We start from the raw sequence: 18,710 nt of genomic DNA, 5'->3' as shown, positions 1-18,710 counted from the left end.
ACGGAGTATGGCCTCTCTCACTGTGACCGAGAGACACCTGTGGCTGACGCTCTCAGAAATGGCCGAGTCCGAGCGCACCGCGTTCCTCGACGCCCCGCTTTCCCCCACGGGCCTCTTTGGATCCTCCGTCAAGGATTTTGCGGAGAGATTCGCAGAGGTACAGAAAGCGTCACAGGCTATGAAGCACTTCCTCCCGAAGCGCTCCAGCTCTGCAGCAGGCCGTGCGAAACCGTCTGCACAGAGCTCACAGCCCCAGCCACCGTCCACTGCCGCCACTTCACAGCGCCGCCAGGCCCGAAGCGCGAGACCGCGCTCCCGCTCATCCAACCGCCGCCCCGCCACGTGTGGCCCGCGACCTAGGATTGTGGTAAAGCCCGAGGCCCCGAAGTCGTCCTAGCACGCCTAGGAAAACGACGGTGTTCGAGTCCCGCTGCGGCCGGACTCACACCAAAGTTATTCGCTCGTCCAGTTCCAGCAAATGTGACTGTTCCAGTGTTTTCTGCAGCCAACAAGCCGGTTCTGTCACCCGCTTGCCTGCACACAAATGCCGTTTTCACGGCTACCCAGATAAATCCCCAAAAGAGTGTATTTTCTGGTGTCCCGGCCACGGCCGATGGTGTCTCATGTGTAGTAAGAATGCCCACTGCCCAGTGCCCATCTCTACACACAAGCACAGCCTGTCACACAGGGCCCGCGCACATAAAATCGACTCAGATCGGTTGCGCTTCAAATGTGGTAAATGTGCCCACTACCCAGTACCCACAAACACCACGTTATGCATGTCTCACGGTTTCTGTAAAAACGAAACCAGCGTGCATTCGCTTCACTCAAGCGAACAATGCTTTCGGTGTGATAAATGTGCCCGCTGTCCCGCGCCCACATCCACACATAGACATGACAGTTCCTACGGGACTCGCCCAGCCCTCCCCCTCGCGGTTGACCGCCGCAGAGGAGTCGAGCGCGGGCAATCTGCCCGCTGTTATCAGCGCGCCCCATGCCTCAAATGTCACGAGCTTGTGTTACAGCACACCGAAGCCTCTCCATCGCTGAGCGAGCGGAGCGCGCTTCATATTCAACCCCTAGCTATTCATGCGGACGCATGGGCAAAGCTGCCCGGGGTTTCGAAGTGGGTGCTGGACATTATAAAAAGAGGCTATTCGCTACAGTTTCGCCGACGCCCTCGCCGCTATACAGCACGCGTCGAGACCACGGTAAAAGCAGAAGTAGCACATTTACTTCGAGCCGAAGTGGCGAAACTATTGAACAAAGGGGCCATAGAGCCTCTCTCTCAAGTTCAGAGCGAAGGAGGGCTATACAGCAGATACTTCCTGATACCGAAAAAAGACGGGGGTCCCATACTAGATCTAAGGCAACTGAACAGAGTGCTTGTGAAGCGACAGTTCAGGATGCTCACGACCAGACAAATCCTCGCGCAGATTCGCCAAGGAGATTGGTTCGTGTCAATAGATCTGAAAGACGCGTATTTTCAAATACAGATAGCGTCACGTCACAGGCGATATTTGAGATTCGCCTTCGAGGGCCAGGCATATCAGTACACAGTCCTACCGTTCGGTTTATCCCTAGCACCCCGTACATTTACGAAGTGCATGGATGCGGCGCTCGCACCCCTCAGAATGAGGGGCGTGCGAGTACTGAACTATTTGGACGATTGGCTGATTCTAGCGCAATCTCGCTCAGTGCTCATAGAACACACGACCATTTTACTCGATCACCTCGAGAATTTGGGTCTCAGTGTCAATTGGGCGAAGAGCTCTCTGTCCTCCAGTCAGACGATATCTTTCCTGGGCACAGAGTTGAACTCGCTGTCCATGATAGCGCGACTATCACCACAGCGCGCGGTAGACATTCAGCGCACAGCGAACTCGTTCCGCTGCGGCGCGTCTGTCCCGCTCAAGAAATTTCAGAAGATGCTGGGTCTCATGGCTTCAGCATCATCAGTGCTCCAGCTGGGCCTGCTCCGCATGCGCTCGCTGCAGTTTTGGCTGAAAGCGCGAGTCCCACGCCAAGGGTGGGCATCCGGTCTGCTTCGCCTCAAGGTCAATCAGAAGTGCGTCACAGCTCTGAAACCTTGGAGAGCGAACGACTGGTACCAATCAGGTGTAAGCCTGCGGACTTCCTCGAGGGTGAGAGTGGTGTCCACGGACGCATCCACCTCGGGATGGGGAGCGCTGCTTGAGGGCAGACCGTTCTTCGGCCAGTGGTCAGAACGGGAGAAGCTCCTGCACATAAACTGCCTCGAAATGCTGGCAGTAAACAACGCGCTGACGCGTTTTTGTCCCCAAATAAAAGGACGCCACGTCCTGGTCCGCTCGGACAACATGTCTGTGGTGTCCTACATAAATCGCCAGGGCGGCCTCAGGTCCAGGAGCCTGTACAGGCTAGCAGAACGCCTCCTGGTATGGGCTCAGCGCAACCTGCGCTCGCTCAGAGCAGCGCACGTGCCAGGGCTCCTAAATATAGGACCAGACAGACTGTCCAGGAACAATGTTCCGGCAGGCGAATGGTCTCTACACCCACAGACAGTCCAACTGCTGTGGAAGAAATTCGGCAGAGCGGAAGTAGACCTGTTCGCGTCTCAAGAAAACGCTCACTGTCCGAAATTTTTCTCCAAGAGCAGGGACGCGCTGGCTCATGTATGGCCCCGCCGCCCGCTCTATGCTTTTCCCCCCGTCTCTCTCCTGCCTCAGGTGATAGAGCGGATCAGGGAAGAAGGATGCTCAGTACTGCTTCTAGCACCGTTCTGTGAAAACCAACCTTGGTTCCCAGTTGTGATGCAGTTAGCGAGCACTGCCCCGTGGCCAGTGCCAGTGAGGAGAGACCTCCTCTCTCAGGCCCGCGGCTCGATCTGGCATCCTCACCCGGAATTGTGGTCCCTTCATGTCTGGACCATCAACGGGTACATGTTGAACTCCCTAAGGGAGTATTAAACACGATCACGCAGGCTAGAGCTCCGTCTACGAGACGGCTCTACTCCTCGAAATGGTCAGTGTTTTCGGGCTGGTGCACAGCCCGTGGCGTGTCACCCACAGACTGTGGAGTGACGGAGGTGCTTTCCTTCCTACAAGAGCTGTTGGACAAGGGCAGGACCCCTTCCACGCTCAAAGTTTATGTGGCGGCTATAGCAGCGTTCTCAAGAACAACGCTTGGTGAGTCAATAGGAAGGAACGATTTAGTCATCCGCTTCCTTAGAGGGGCTAAGAGACTGAATCCTCCCAGACCTCCCTCAGTCCCCGTATGGGACCTTTCTACGGTACTGGAAGCCATGAAAGGTGGACCATTCGAGCCTTTACAGACGATTGATCTGAAACATCTGTCTTTCAAGACTGTGTTTCTGCTGGCTCTCGCTTCAGTGAAGCGCATAGGGGACTTACACGCGCTCTCTGTGAGCGCGACGTGCATGGAATTTGGGCCTAATGACTCAAAAGTTATACTCAAACCTAAGCACGGTTATGTTCCGAAATCCCTCAACACACCGTTTAGGGCGCAGGTTATCTCCCTGTCAGCCCTACCGGTCCCTGATGAGGAAAGAGACGCGGGCCTCCTTTGCCCAGTCAGGGCATTACGAGCTTATGTGTCTCGCTCGTCTGTTTTCAGACAGACAGAGCAGCTCTTTGTTTCGTTTAGCGGGCGTTCTAAGGGACTAGCCGCGTCGAAACAGAGCCTATCCAGATGGATAGTTGATGCTATAGCGCTGGCATACGCCTCCAAGGGTATGCAGTGCCCGTTGGGTGTCAGAGCGCACTCCACGAGAGGCATGGCCTCTTCGTGGGCCTGGTCGAGTGGGATTGCCTTGCAAGATATTTGTACGGCGGCGGGCTGGGCCTCCCCGTCTACATTTAAAAGGTTTTACAACCTAGAGGTTCCCGCCCTGCAGGCCAGGCTGCTGTCGGTCTAGTTAACCAGTATTATCTGACCTGATGCTATCAGCTCAGAATGCTGCGTCTACTGAGCACAGCTCGATGATCGACAGTGAAAAGCAGTAGCACAAGATGTGACTGGGCGAACTGTGTAAGACCCACATTTCCCCATCAGTTCAGGCCGTACCCCGCCCTGTCTGTATGATGAAATCCGCGTCTAAGCGACGCTGCCATATGTGGAAGAGTGCGGCTTCGCCCCTCCCTCTTCCCGGACTCCCTGTGAGTTCCCTGGGTGATTGTGCACTATATGAACCCCGAGCTTTCGCCCTTGGGTCTTTGGTGTCAGATCTCAGCATGCACGGCGTTTTGCATTGGGTCCCCTAGCGTAAGATATCTTATGCAGTACGAGAGACCTCTCGTAAGAGAACGTACTCGGTTACTAACGTAACCTCGGTTCTCTCTAGAAGAGGGAACGAGTACTGCATATCTTGCCGTGCATGCGCACGCTCTGGTTGCTTCGATGATGAAAAACCAGATAATAGCTGCCTGCGAGCGGTATTTATAGGCCTAGACCACGCCCGTTTCGGCGGGACGTGACGCAGCGGGCGCGAAGCACCCTCATTGGGTCTGGCGTCACGCCAGGCCTCGCTCGATAAGCTGCTGCAGTTGCCGCAGAGCAGACAATAGGCGCGCGAGCTGCCTCGCCTATGTCTGCATGCTGCCGCTACGCGTTTTGCATTATTACAAAATTAAGGATAATTTTTGGCTTCAATATCTCGCGGAAAAAGGATTTTCCCCTAGCGTAAGATATCTTACGCAGTACGAGAGACCTCTTCTAGAGAGAACCGAGGTTACGTTAGTAACCGAGTACGATTTCTGTCTAGATATGCAACAAACATTTTGCAAAAGAAAACCTTAAAAAGGTTAATTATAGTTAAAGTAAGTCAGAAACTCACCTGTTCTCCTCAGCTCTGGCAAAGGCAAGTTTCAAATCAGTGCTTGTTAGTAGAGTATTAGTAGACTGGTAGGGTTAGGGTTAGAATAAGTTGACATGTAGTTGCAAAGTTTACTTATAGTCAGTAGAGTATCTGTTGGGGGACCATTACAATAAATAGTCAGCAGATATAAAGCAGACAGTCTACTTATACTCTAACGAGAGCTAGTTGACATGTAGTTTCAAAGTTACTTAAAAATCAAGGGTTACATTCATAACCTGAGACGTTTTCTGATACATGGATTTGTATGTCAATATTGTGACCACATTATATAATACTTGTCACAGATATTTGCATATCTATGGCACGAGATCATGCTTTTATCTGCCATGCTCTTTACATGCAAAAGTCACATTACATACAGGATATCTAATGCGCAAAACTCTCCCGTTGACTTGATTGAATGATTGTTTAGGCTTAGCTTTTCCACTGATATCTGCCTTTTGGATGTTAAAATTAGGTTTAGGTTGCAAAATGCATTGATCTGATTCCACAAGACGCAGTAGTTTCTTCCGTTAAGTGACGTAAAAGATTATCGTAAAATAAAAAATGTTGAGATGTGGGCGTGACTCAAACATGGAGGAGGATCTGAATGGGAGCTTTCAGGGGTGGGGTTTAAATGGTGATGTCATCATAAGGTTTAAATACTGAATTGTGATTGGATTTTTCTATGTATGATGTGGCATTTACATTTACAAAGAAGACTAAACCCTGTACTGTCCTTCTGTATCATTCATTTCCATTGCTCTGAGTGAACAGAATCAGTCTGAATGAGAGAGTATTCAAGAGTACAAGGCAGTGTGTGTGTAAACATGTTCTGATGTGTTGACATAGATACATAGATCAGGGATTGATTGGAGATCAAGAGGTCAAGTTTGAGGATTTTAGGTCCTCAGTGTGTGTGTGTGTGAGAGAGAGAGAGAGAGAGAGAGAGAGAGAGAGAGAGAGAGAGAGAGAGAGAGAGAGAGAGAGAGAGAGAGAGAGAGAGAGAGAGAGAGAGAGAGAGAGAGAGAGAGAGAGAGAGAGAGAGAGAGAGAGTGTGTGTGTGTGTGTGTGTGTGTTTTTACAGTAGTTTGTGGATGAACTGTGATTAAAGGCTACAGATGGTGAGGTACAAATCTCCTGTTAGAAGTCCTCTTAGGATTATGGCTCGAGCACGCATGTGCAGAGTCGCTCACACAAGCATGTCAGACGCTTCAGGAGAAGCAACTGAGAAGAATGAAAATAATCACCTCAGGAAAGAGATTCACTGTTAAATCCTCAGATTCATCACTGGATGTGTTTCCTCCTGTGTTTTCTCCATTTATTGCCTCAGTTTAGATGCACTCTCTCGTATGGTGTGGAATATTTCACTCTATTTCACTAATTGACATGTTGCGATTTATTCTGTTTTTTAACAGATGGAGTGTCATTTCTAGCATCATAAAAAAAATAAAAAATAAAAATTATCTTGCTTAGTATTTATGTCTTGTTTTGTATTAAAAATAAAAACAATCCATTTACTTGAGAAGCAAAATGATTTAAGATAATAAGTCTTGTTTTCCACAGAAAAAAAAATCATCAAAATTAAGTGAGTTTGTGCCTAAAACCAGAACAAACATGTGCGAGCGGAGACGGAATATAAACTGAGTTCAAAAGGAAAACAAGATTATTTTTCTGACCCCGTTGGCAGATATTTGTTCTTGTTTTAAGCACAATCTCACTTCATTTTTTAATATCTTCAGTCATGATGCTTCGCCAGTTAATGTATCTTGGTTTAAAAATCTTTAGATGTTTGTGCTGGAAAACGAGACAGAAACACTGAGGAAGATCATCATGTTCTGCAGTTTGGACTCATTTATGAACATAGTCTCAAGCATGCGTGACTTCAGGGCAGATTTCAGATACTTTTATGAATCATATGAAGTGAATCACAGCAGCTTCTCCTTGCCTGTGTTGCAGGTGGCCATAATCTCTGGGAACTTCGAGCTGGCAGAGCTCATTAAGAACCACAGAGAGAGTGATGTAGGTAAGTGCAGCGATGGCATTTACTGCATCAGGCCGTATCAAACGCTCTAGACATCAGTGTATATGTGCTGTATCAAACGCTCTAGACATCAGTGTATATGTGCTGTAGCAAACGCTCTAGACATCAGTGTATATGTGCTGTAGCAAACACTCTAGACATCAGTGTATATGTGCTGTATCAAACACTCTAGACATCAGTGTATGTGCTGTATCAAACGCTCTAGACATCAGTGTATATGTGCTGTATCAAACACTCTAGACATCAGTGTATGTGCTGTATCAAACGCTCTAGACATCAGTGTATGTGCTGTATCAAACGCTCTAGACATCAGTGTATATGTGCTGTATCAAACGCTCTAGACATCAGTGTATATGTGCTGTATCAAACGCTCTAGACATCAGTGTATATGTGCTGTATCAAACGCTCTAGACATCAGTGTATATGTGCTGTAGCAAACGCTCTAGACATCAGTGTATATGTGCTGTAGCAAACGCTCTAGACATCAGTGTATATGTGCTGTAGCAAACACTCTAGACATCAGTGTATATGTGCCGTATCAAACACTCTAGACATCAGTGTATATGTGCTGTAGAAAACGCTCTAGACATCATATGTGCTGTAGCAAACACTCTAGACATCAGTGTATATGTGCCGTATCAAACACTCTAGACATCAGTGTATATGTGCTGTAGCAAACGCTCTAGACATCAGTGTATATGTGCTGTAGCAAACACTCTAGACATCAGTGTATATGTGCCGTATCAAACACTCTAGACATCAGTGTATATGTGCTGTAGCAAACACTCTAGACATCAGTGTATATGTGCTGTATCAAACACTCTAGACATCAGTGTATATGTGCTGTATCAAACGCTCTAGACATCAGTGTATATGTGCTGTAGCAAACGCTCTAGACATCAGTGTATATGTGCTGTATCAAACGCTCTAGACATCAGTGTATATGTGCCGTATCAAACACTCTAGACATCAGTGTATATGTGCTGTAGCAAACGCTCTAGACATCAGTGTATATGTGCTGTATCAAACACTCTAGACATCAGTGTATATGTGCTGTATCAAACGCTCTAGACATCAGTGTATATGTGCTGTATCAAACGCTCTAGACATCAGTGTATATGTGCTGTAGCAAACGCTCTAGACATCAGTGTATATGTGCTGTAGCAAACGCTCTAGACATCAGTGTATATGTGCTGTAGCAAACGCTCTAGACATCAGTGTATATGTGCTGTAGCAAACACTCTAGACATCAGTGTATATGTGCTGTATCAAACACTCTAGACATCAGTGTATGTGCTGTATCAAACGCTCTAGACATCAGTGTATATGTGCTGTATCAAACGCTCTAGACATCAGTGTATATGTGCTGTATCAAACGCTCTAGACATCAGTGTATATGTGCTGTATCAAACACTCTAGACATCAGTGTATATGTGCTGTAGCAAACGCTCTAGACATCAGTGTATATGTGCTGTATCAAACGCTCTAGACATCAGTGTATATGTGCTGTAGCAAACGCTCTAGACATCAGTGTATATGTGCTGTAGCAAACGCTCTAGACATCAGTGTATATGTGCTGTAGCAAACGCTCTAGACATCAGTGTATATGTGCTGTAGCAAACACTCTAGACATCAGTGTATATGTGCCGTATCAAACACTCTAGACATCAGTGTATATGTGCTGTAGAAAACGCTCTAGACATCATATGTGCTGTAGCAAACACTCTAGACATCAGTGTATATGTGCTGTAGCAAACACTCTAGACATCAGTGTATATGTGCTGTATCAAACACTCTAGACATCAGTGTATATGTGCTGTATCAAACGCTCTAGACATCAGTGTATATGTGCTGTAGCAAACGCTCTAGACATCAGTGTATATGTGCTGTAGCAAACGCTCTAGACATCAGTGTATATGTGCTGTAGCAAACACTCTAGACATCAGTGTATATGTGCTGTAGAAAACGCTCTAGACATCATATGTGCTGTAGCAAACACTCTAGACATCAGTGTATATGTGCTGTAGCAAACACTCTAGACATCAGTGTATATGTGCTGTATCAAACGCTCTAGACATCAGTGTATATGTGCTGTATCAAACGCTCTAGACATCAGTGTATATGTGCTGTAGCAAACACTCTAGACATCAGTGTATATGTGCTGTATCAAACGCTCTAGACATCAGTGTATATGTGCTGTATCAAACACTCTAGACATCAGTGTATATGTGCTGTAGCAAACGCTCTAGACATCAGTGTATATGTGCTGTATCAAACGCTCTAGACATCAGTGTATATGTGCTGTAGCAAACACTCTAGACATCAGTGTATATGTGCTGTATCAAACGCTCTAGACATCAGTGTATATGTGCTGTATCAAACACTCTAGACATCAGTGTATATGTGCTGTAGCAAACGCTCTAGACATCAGTGTATATGTGCTGTAGCAAACACTCTAGACATCAGTGTATATGTGCTGTATCAAACACTCTAGACATCAGTGTATATGTGCTGTATCAAACACTCTAGACATCAGTGTATATGTGCTGTATCAAACACTCTAGACATCAGTGTATATGTGCTGTATCAAACGCTCTAGACATCAGTGTATATGTGCTGTATCAAACGCTCTAGACATCAGTGTATATGTGCTGTAGCAAACACTCTAGACATCAGTGTATATGTGCTGTATCAAACGCTCTAGACATCAGTGTATATGTGCTGTATCAAACGCTCTAGACATCAGTGTATATGTGCTGTAGCAAACGCTCTAGACATCAGTGTATATGTGCTGTATCAAACGCTCTAGACATCAGTGTATATGTGCTGTAGCAAACGCTCTAGACATCAGTGTATATGTGCTGTATCAAACGCTCTAGACATCAGTGTATATGTGCTGTATCAAACACTCTAGACATCAGTGTATATGTGCTGTAGCAAACGCTCTAGACATCAGTGTATATGTGCTGTAGCAAACACTCTAGACATCAGTGTATATGTGCTGTAGCAAACGCTCTAGACATCAGTGTATATGTGCTGTATCAAACGCTCTAGACATCAGTGTATATGTGCTGTATCAAACACTCTAGACATCAGTGTATATGTGCTGTATCAAACGCTCTAGACATCAGTGTATATGTGCTGTATCAAACGCTCTAGACATCAGTGTATATGTGCTGTATCAAACGCTCTAGACATCAGTGTATATGTGCTGTATCAAACACTCTAGACATCAGTGTATATGTGCTGTAGCAAACGCTCTAGACATCAGTGTATATGTGCTGTATCAAACGCTCTAGACATCAGTGTATATGTGCTGTAGCAAACACTCTAGACATCAGTGTATATGTGCTGTATCAAACGCTCTAGACATCAGTGTATATGTGCTGTATCAAACACTCTAGACATCAGTGTATATGTGCTGTAGCAAACGCTCTAGACATCAGTGTATATGTGCTGTAGCAAACACTCTAGACATCAGTGTATATGTGCTGTAGCAAACGCTCTAGACATCAGTGTATATGTGCTGTATCAAACGCTCTAGACATCAGTGTATATGTGCTGTATCAAACACTCTAGACATCAGTGTATATGTGCTGTATCAAACGCTCTAGACATCAGTGTATATGTGCTGTATCAAACGCTCTAGACATCAGTGTATATGTGCTGTATCAAACGCTCTAGACATCAGTGTATATGTGCTGTAGCAAACGCTCTAGACATCAGTGTATATGTGCTGTAGCAAACGCTCTAGACATCAGTGTATATGTGCTGTATCAAACGCTCTAGACATCAGTGTATATGTGCTGTATCAAACACTCTAGACATCAGTGTATATGTGCTGTAGCAAACGCTCTAGACATCAGTGTATATGTGCTGTATCAAACGCTCTAGACATCAGTGTATATGTGCTGTATCAAACGCTCTAGACATCAGTGTATATGTGCTGTATCAAACGCTCTAGACATCAGTGTATATGTGCCGTATCAAACGCTCTAGACATCAGTGTATATGTGCCGTATCAAACGCTCTAGACATCAGTGTATATGTGCCGTATCAAACGCTCTAGACGTCAGTGTATATGTGCTGTATCAAACGCTCTAGACGTCAGTGTATATGTGCTGTATCAAACGCTCTAGACATCAGTGTATATGTGCTGTATCAAACGCTCTAGACATCAGTGTATATGTCCTGTAGCAAACGCTCTAGACATCAGTGTATATGTGCTGTATCAAACACTCTAGACATCAGTGTATATGTGCTGTATCAAACGCTCTAGACATCAGTGTATATGTGCTGTATCAAACGCTCTAGACATCAGTGTATATGTGCTGTAGCAAACACTCTAGACATCAGTGTATATGTGCTGTATCAAACGCTCTAGACATCAGTGTATATGTGCTGTATCAAACGCTCTAGACATCAGTGTATATGTGCTGTATCAAACGCTCTAGACATCAGTGTATATGTGCTGTATCAAACACTCTAGACATCAGCGTATATGTGCTGTAGCAAACACTCTAGACATCAGTGTATATGTGCTGTATCAAACACTCTAGACATCAGTGTATATGTGCTGTATCAAACGCTCTAGACATCAGTGTATATGTGCTGTATCAAACACTCTAGACATCAGTGTATATGTGCTGTATCAAACACTCTAGACATCAGTGTATATGTGCTGTATCAAACACTCTAGACATCAGTGTATATGTGCTGTATCAAACGCTCTAGACATCAGTGTATATGTGCTGTATCAAACACTCTAGACATCAGTGTATATGTGCTGTATCAAACGCTCTAGACATCAGTGTATATGTGCTGTATCAAACGCTCTAGACATCAGTGTATATGTGCTGTATCAAACACTCTAGACATCAGTGTATATGTGCTGTATCAAACGCTCTAGACATCAGTGTATATGTGCTGTATCAAACACTCTAGACATCAGTGTATATGTGCTGTATCAAACGCTCTAGACATCAGTGTATATGTGCTGTATCAAACACTCTAGACATCAGTGTATATGTGCTGTATCAAACACTCTAGACATCAGTGTATATGTGCTGTATCAAACACTCTAGACATCAGTGTATATGTGCTGTATCAAACACTCTAGACATCAGTGTATATGTGCTGTATCAAACACTCTAGACATCAGTGTATATGTGCTGTATCAAACACTCTAGACATCAGTGTATATGTGCCGTATCAAACGCTCTAGACATCAGTGTATATGTGCCGTATCAAACGCTCTAGACATCAGTGTATATGTGCCGTATCAAACGCTCTAGACATCAGTGTATATGTGCCGTATCAAACGCTCTAGACATCAGTGTATATGTGCCGTATCAAACGCTCTAGACATCAGTGTATATGTGCCGTATCAAACACTCTAGACATCAGTGTATATGTGCCGTATCAAACACTCTAGACATCAGTGTATATGTGCTGTATCAAACACTCTAGACATCAGTGTATATGTGCTGTATCAAACACTCTAGACATCAGTGTATATGTGCTGTATCAAACGCTCTAGACATCAGTGTATATGTGCTGTATCAAACGCTCTAGACATCAGTGTATATGTGCTGTATCAAACGCTCTAGACATCAGTGTATATGTGCTGTATCAAACGCTCTAGACATCAGTGTATATGTGCTGTATCAAACGCTCTAGACATCAGTGTATATGTGCTGTATCAAACGCTCTAGACATCAGTGTATATGTGCTGTAGCAAACACTCTAGACATCAGTGTATATGTGCTGTATCAAACACTCTAGACATCAGTGTATATGTGCTGTATCAAACACTCTAGACATCAGTGTATATGTGCTGTATCAAACACTCTAGACATCAGTGTATATGTGCTGTATCAAACACTCTAGACATCAGTGTATATGTGCTGTAGCAAACGCTCTAGACATCAGTGTATATGTGCTGTAGCAAACGCTCTAGACATCAGTGTATATGTGCTGTAGCAAACGCTCTAGACATCAGTGTATATGTGCTGTAGCAAACGCTCTAGACATCAGTGTATATGTGCTGTATCAAACACTCTAGAAATCAGTGTATATGTGCTGTAGCAAACGCTCTAGACATCAGTGTATATGTGCTGTAGCAAACGCTCTAGACATCAGTGTATATGTGCTGTAGCAAACGCTCTAGACATCAGTGTATATGTGCCGTATCAAACACTCTAGACATCAGTGTATATGTGCTGTATCAAACACTCTAGACATCAGTGTATATGTGCTGTATCAAACACTCTAGACATCAGTGTATATGTGCTGTAGCAAACACTCTAGACATCAGTGTATATGTGCTGTATCAAACACTCTAGACATCAGTGTATATGTGCTGTATCAAACGCTCTAGACATCAGTGTATATGTGCTGTATCAAACACTCTAGACATCAGTGTATATGTGCTGTATCAAACACTCTAGACATCAGTGTATATGTGCTGTATCAAACACTCTAGACATCAGTGTATATGTGCTGTATCAAACACTCTAGACATCAGTGTATATGTGCTGTATCAAACGCTCTAGACATCAGTGTATATGTGCTGTATCAAACGCTCTAGACATCAGTGTATATGTGCTGTATCAAACGCTCTAGACATCAGTGTATATGTGCTGTAGCAAACGCTCTAGACATCAGTGTATATGTGCTGTATCAAACACTCTAGACATCAGTGTATATGTGCTGTATCAAACACTCTAGACATCAGTGTATATGTGCTGTATCAAACACTCTAGACATCAGTGTATATGTGCTGTATCAAACACTCTAGACATCAGTGTATATGTGCTGTATCAAACGCTCTAGACATCAGTGTATATGTGCTGTATCAAACGCTCTAGACATCAGTGTATATGTGCTGTATCAAACGCTCTAGACATCAGTGTATATGTGCTGTATCAAACGCTCTAGACATCAGTGTATATGTGCTGTATCAAACGCTCTAGACATCAGTGTATATGTGCTGTATCAAACGCTCTAGACATCAGTGTATATGTGCTGTATCAAACGCTCTAGACATCAGTGTATATGTGCTGTATCAAACACTCTAGACATCAGTGTATATGTGCTGTATCAAACGCTCTAGACATCAGTGTATATGTGCCGTATCAAACGCTCTAGACATCAGTGTATATGTGCCGTATCAAACGCTCTAGACGTCAGTGTATATGTGCCGTATCAAACGCTCTAGACGTCAGTGTATATGTGCTGTATCAAACGCTCTAGACGTCAGTGTATATGTGCTGTATCAAACGCTCTAGACATCAGTGTATATGTGCCGTATCAAACGCTCTAGACATCAGTGTATATGTGCTGTATCAAACGCTCTAGACATCAGTGTATATGTGCTGTAGCAAACAGGGCATGTCTTAATGTGAAAGAAACGACTGGACTAATCCAGGAACCACAGGATTAAGAGCGATGACCAGCCGAAGCTGCAGTTGCTGTGTGGATGATGCTGAACACGAACATGCAGGAGATGTTCGATGCCTAAACTGTACGTCCGTACCGGAAACACAGTGTGCATTTCTTCATGAAATGTGATTCAGTTCAAGGTTCTTTATTTGAATCAATGGCTCCATGAAGAATCTTTTACATCCACAGAACCACTAAAGCCCCTTTAGATTATTAAAATGCTCTACATACTAAGAAAAAAATATATATTTTATGGTATCGCTCCGAAAACCTTAATTTATAAGAGTGTATGTTATTTTGTTTTCTCTGTTTCTGTCCACTATTGCTTTTAGGACACACTTTACAATAAGGGTCCATTTGTGGACATTAGTTTATTAGTTAACATGAACTAACTGTGATCAATATGTTGAAAGCTTTTATTAATCTTAATGTTAATTTCAGCATTTACTAAGACTAATACAATAGTTGTATCTGTTAACATTAATATTTAATGGACCTGAGCTGAAATAAAACTAACAGTTGTGTTTATATTAATACACACTGTAGCAAATGTATTGTTAATGTTAGTTAATGTATTAACGTGAACTAATGGGACCTTACTGTAAAGTGTCAGCGTTTTATATGTGTGTAATATCGCAGGCTGGACTCTATAAAGAGGGCTGGTCTTTTCCACAGGAGAAAACACACACACACACACACACACACACACACACACACACACACAAAAAGCAAGCAATACTGCCCTACATGTTACTTGACTTAAAGGGTATTGTGTTTTAAGTCAAAGCAACAACAACAGAAAATGTTCAGTGAGATCTGGATTATACCGGAGCCGTTCACATAAATAAATCAATCAAAAGGAACAGGAATAAATATCTGAGGAGGCATAATCCGTGATTGTTTCCCGGAGCGGCACACAGCTGTCCTGCAGACTAAATGAAAAAAGCCGCAAGTGGCACCAGATTCAGCATCAGCCTCAGCTGAGGGATTACGAGCTCTTCATCCTCTTCATCTTCATCATCTTCAGCTTCACGGCCCGCGCTCGACCCGCCGCCTGTGGTGGGACTCTGTGATGGGACTGTGTGATGGGACTGTGTAGAGACTGGGAAGCTGTTGGCCATGGGTTCTGCCTGCTGCACCGCGGAGAGAGGTGTGTGTGTGTGTGTGTGTGTGTGTGTGTGTGTGTGTGTGTGAGAGGTGTGTGTGAGGTAGGTGTGTGTGTTACCATGCTTTCCTCCTGGTGTTTGTGTCTGGAAATCTTCCTTTTGCTGTCAGAGAATGATCTGCAGTTTTGATCAATTTTAATCAGTTGCTTTCTATAGTTTCCACTCCAACATGCACTAAAGCAAAGGAAACACTAATGACTGACGGACAGAGAACTGTTTTAGCTGAGAATCCTCTTTTGTGTTGTTGTTTTGGCAGAAAGATGATTGAGTAATAAAGCCTGACTGTGTGTGCACAGCGTCTCTGACAGGGCAAACATCAGTACATGCAGACTGAAGATATATTGTAATAGAGCCATTAAAAGTTTATGGTAACACTTTACTGTAAGGATCCGTTAGTTAATGCATTAACTATTAACAGTGTTCAATGCTTTTGTTACAGTATTTATTCGATTGTTAATAAAAATGCAACAGTTAATTTTTAGTTCATGCATTTTATCTCAGGTCATTTAAATAATAATAGCAGACTTTAGTAAAGTAATGGGTTACTCGTTGTCTATAATTTAATCAGTTACTTCTGATGTAATTGCATTAATCACTGTATAGACTATAGAACAATTCTATGTAAAACAATAGTGGATTTAACATCAGTATTTAATGTCTAATGTTAAAATGTATGTTTTTAATGTGACATTCTCCCTTTAAATACTTTGGTCAGTTTGAGAATAAATGATGTGATTTTATATTATTTATTTGAAAGAATTAAAAGAGCAGTTTCACGTCTATCCTTTAGTCATTCATAAATAATCCAATACTTGTAATACAGTAATCTAATTACACTTTAGAAGATGTACTTAGAAGAGAGTAATTAACTGCTTTTTTTTTTAGAGTAACTCACTCACTGGTAAATGTTGAAATTAACATTAATATAAAAAAATGCTTTAGAAGTAATTTTCCTTGTTAGTTAACTAACGTAATTTACTAATGTTAACAGGTGGAACCTTATTTCAAGTGTTACCAAGTTGTGTGTGTGTGTGTGTGTGTGTGTGTGTGTGTGTGTGTGTGTGTGTGTGTGTGTGTGTGTGTGTGTGTGTGTGTGTGTGTGTGTGTGTGTGTGTGTGTGTGTGTGTGTGTGTGTGTGTGTGTGTGTGTGTGTGTGTGTGATGTGCTGAAATCATCATGTCTTGCACAAGTGGTAGTTTTGGTTGGTTATGATCATGTCCGAGTCTGACATATACTGCATGCTTAAGTGTTTGTGTTGATGTCTGATCCGAACACTTCCAGAGTGTTTATGTAACGCGAGACATGAAAACACACGTGACGCTCCTGTAGCTTCTCTGGACGAGCTAGTGAAATCACTTCAGCTTTCTAACAACATTCAATATTGTTCTTCTCCCAGAACACCTTCAAAACAAGACAATGTTCATTTATCTGTGACTGTTTCCAACAAAACCACTTTCAAATGATTATTGACAAATGGTGAAATACAGTATTGCTGTTACACGCACTGAGACCCTGCTCTTCTGTCTGAGATGTCGTCTGTGGAGAGACACGTCTTCTCTCTTATAAAATAGAAGATGTTTTAGCTCTGTTCACTGTGGTTCAGGCTTCCCTTCAGTCAGTGTAAGCTTGGCCAGAGGATTTTCACTAGATTTTCATTGATTCCAGTTCTGATCCCGTGTTCTTGAGAAAACACTGATTGCTCCAGCCATTGCGTAACTCACAGATTTCCCTCAGAGTCCTGCTGTCTGCTGCTCCGTGAGAAAGGATTGAAGCGCTGAAGCTTGTGTTCGCAGCTGTTTGTCTGATTGAGCTTTATGGTCAGTTCAATCCACGTGTCCTTTCTCAGCTTCCCTGCTCGCTATTGGCATCTTTTAGGCTATAACATACTAGAAGAGTCAAATGATGCTTTCAGAAGGAATCAGACTCTTAATGCCACGTGTAATGTGTGTATGTGTCGAGAGAATGACGCTGGTTCTGTTTAGGGTTGTTATAATTTTAAATGTTAACATTAACATTTTAATTAACATTAACATTTAAAAGTGTTAATGCATTAGTTACCATGAACTACAATCAACATTAATATTAATAAGGATTACGAAAAGGCTGCAAGTGTGTTTTATTGTTAGTTCAACTAATGCTAATTTTAACAAATATTGTAAAGTGTTTGGCAAACAGACTTGAAGTAATCCTTGAAGTGTTAATACATAAAGAGAAAAGATTCCATTCAGATGAAAAAAAGCTCTCAGAAATCTTCTAACTCTCTGCTTATGCAGACAATATTAGCATTATAATGATAAAACCATAGGATGTTTGAGAGTTGAAGAATGCTCTGATCTACATCATCAAATAAACTCCAGTGAGTTGTAGATTATTTCAAAATGAAGCACTTTAGCTGTACTCCCAGATGAGTTCATCATCAAAAAAAGAAAAGAAAGAAAAGCTAACTATAAAATGAGGAACGGGCAGGATTTAGGAGAGAATGCGCATGAAGAGCCTGAATGGAAGTGGTTCAGCTGTCATATAGAGGAATCCTGATCTGGTCACACTTTATATTGGGTGACCTTGACAGTTTACTCATGTGCGTGCATGGTGGTGCATTACCATTTTACATTTACATTTACATTTATTCATTTAGCTGACTCTTTTATCCAAAGCGACTTACAATTGCTATATATGTCAGAGGTCGCACGCCTCTGGAGCAACTAGGGGTTAAGTGTCTTGCTCAGGGACACATTGGTGTCTCACAGTGGATTCGAACCCGGGTCTCTCACACCAAAGGCATGTGTCTTATCCATTGCGCCACTACCAACATTTTACCACTAACCATAACCCAGCTATAGTCTCTAACCACTTTAATCCTCACCTTAAACATACCTCAAACTTATCAGCATTAATATTACAGAACAATATGTAGCCTAATAGATACACAGTGAATCCATATAGTCTTTTAATGTTAGTGCATGCTATAACCCTAACCCTTTGGGATACATAGATGGCTTTGGATCCTCTAAGAAATATATCTGTAATAGATATACAAAAGATATCTGTTGAGTTCTTCTGTTCAGCACAGTGAGTAATGTAACAGTACTTCTGAGTAATGGGTAAAAGCTGCTGCACTGTACAATTAAATGGTGATTCTAACTAACACTTTTTAGTTAACTTTACTTAATGTAAATGTTCACTTAATTGTAAAAATCTAGTA

The 18,710-nt window shown here is 43.0% G+C and overlaps 1 protein-coding gene across 1 annotated transcript in view; it reads left to right on the top strand.

Moving 5' to 3' along the window:
• shank2a (SH3 and multiple ankyrin repeat domains 2a) overlaps window positions 1-18,710 on the top strand; it is a 78,094-nt gene that overhangs the window by 27,940 nt on the left and 31,444 nt on the right. The window contains exon 10 of the mRNA XM_082182140.1: window positions 6,815-6,881. Coding sequence (XP_082038266.1) covers window positions 6,815-6,881 — 67 coding nt within the window. The remainder of the gene's footprint in view (window positions 1-6,814; window positions 6,882-18,710) is intronic.

The sequence above is a fragment of the Leuciscus leuciscus genome, assembly GCF_965113295.1.
Source record: "Leuciscus leuciscus genome assembly, chromosome: 10".
Classification (NCBI taxonomy): domain Eukaryota; kingdom Metazoa; phylum Chordata; class Actinopteri; order Cypriniformes; family Leuciscidae; genus Leuciscus; species Leuciscus leuciscus.
The sequence above is the reverse complement of the archived record's forward strand: the minus strand, read 5'-3'. Positions and strand labels throughout refer to the sequence as shown.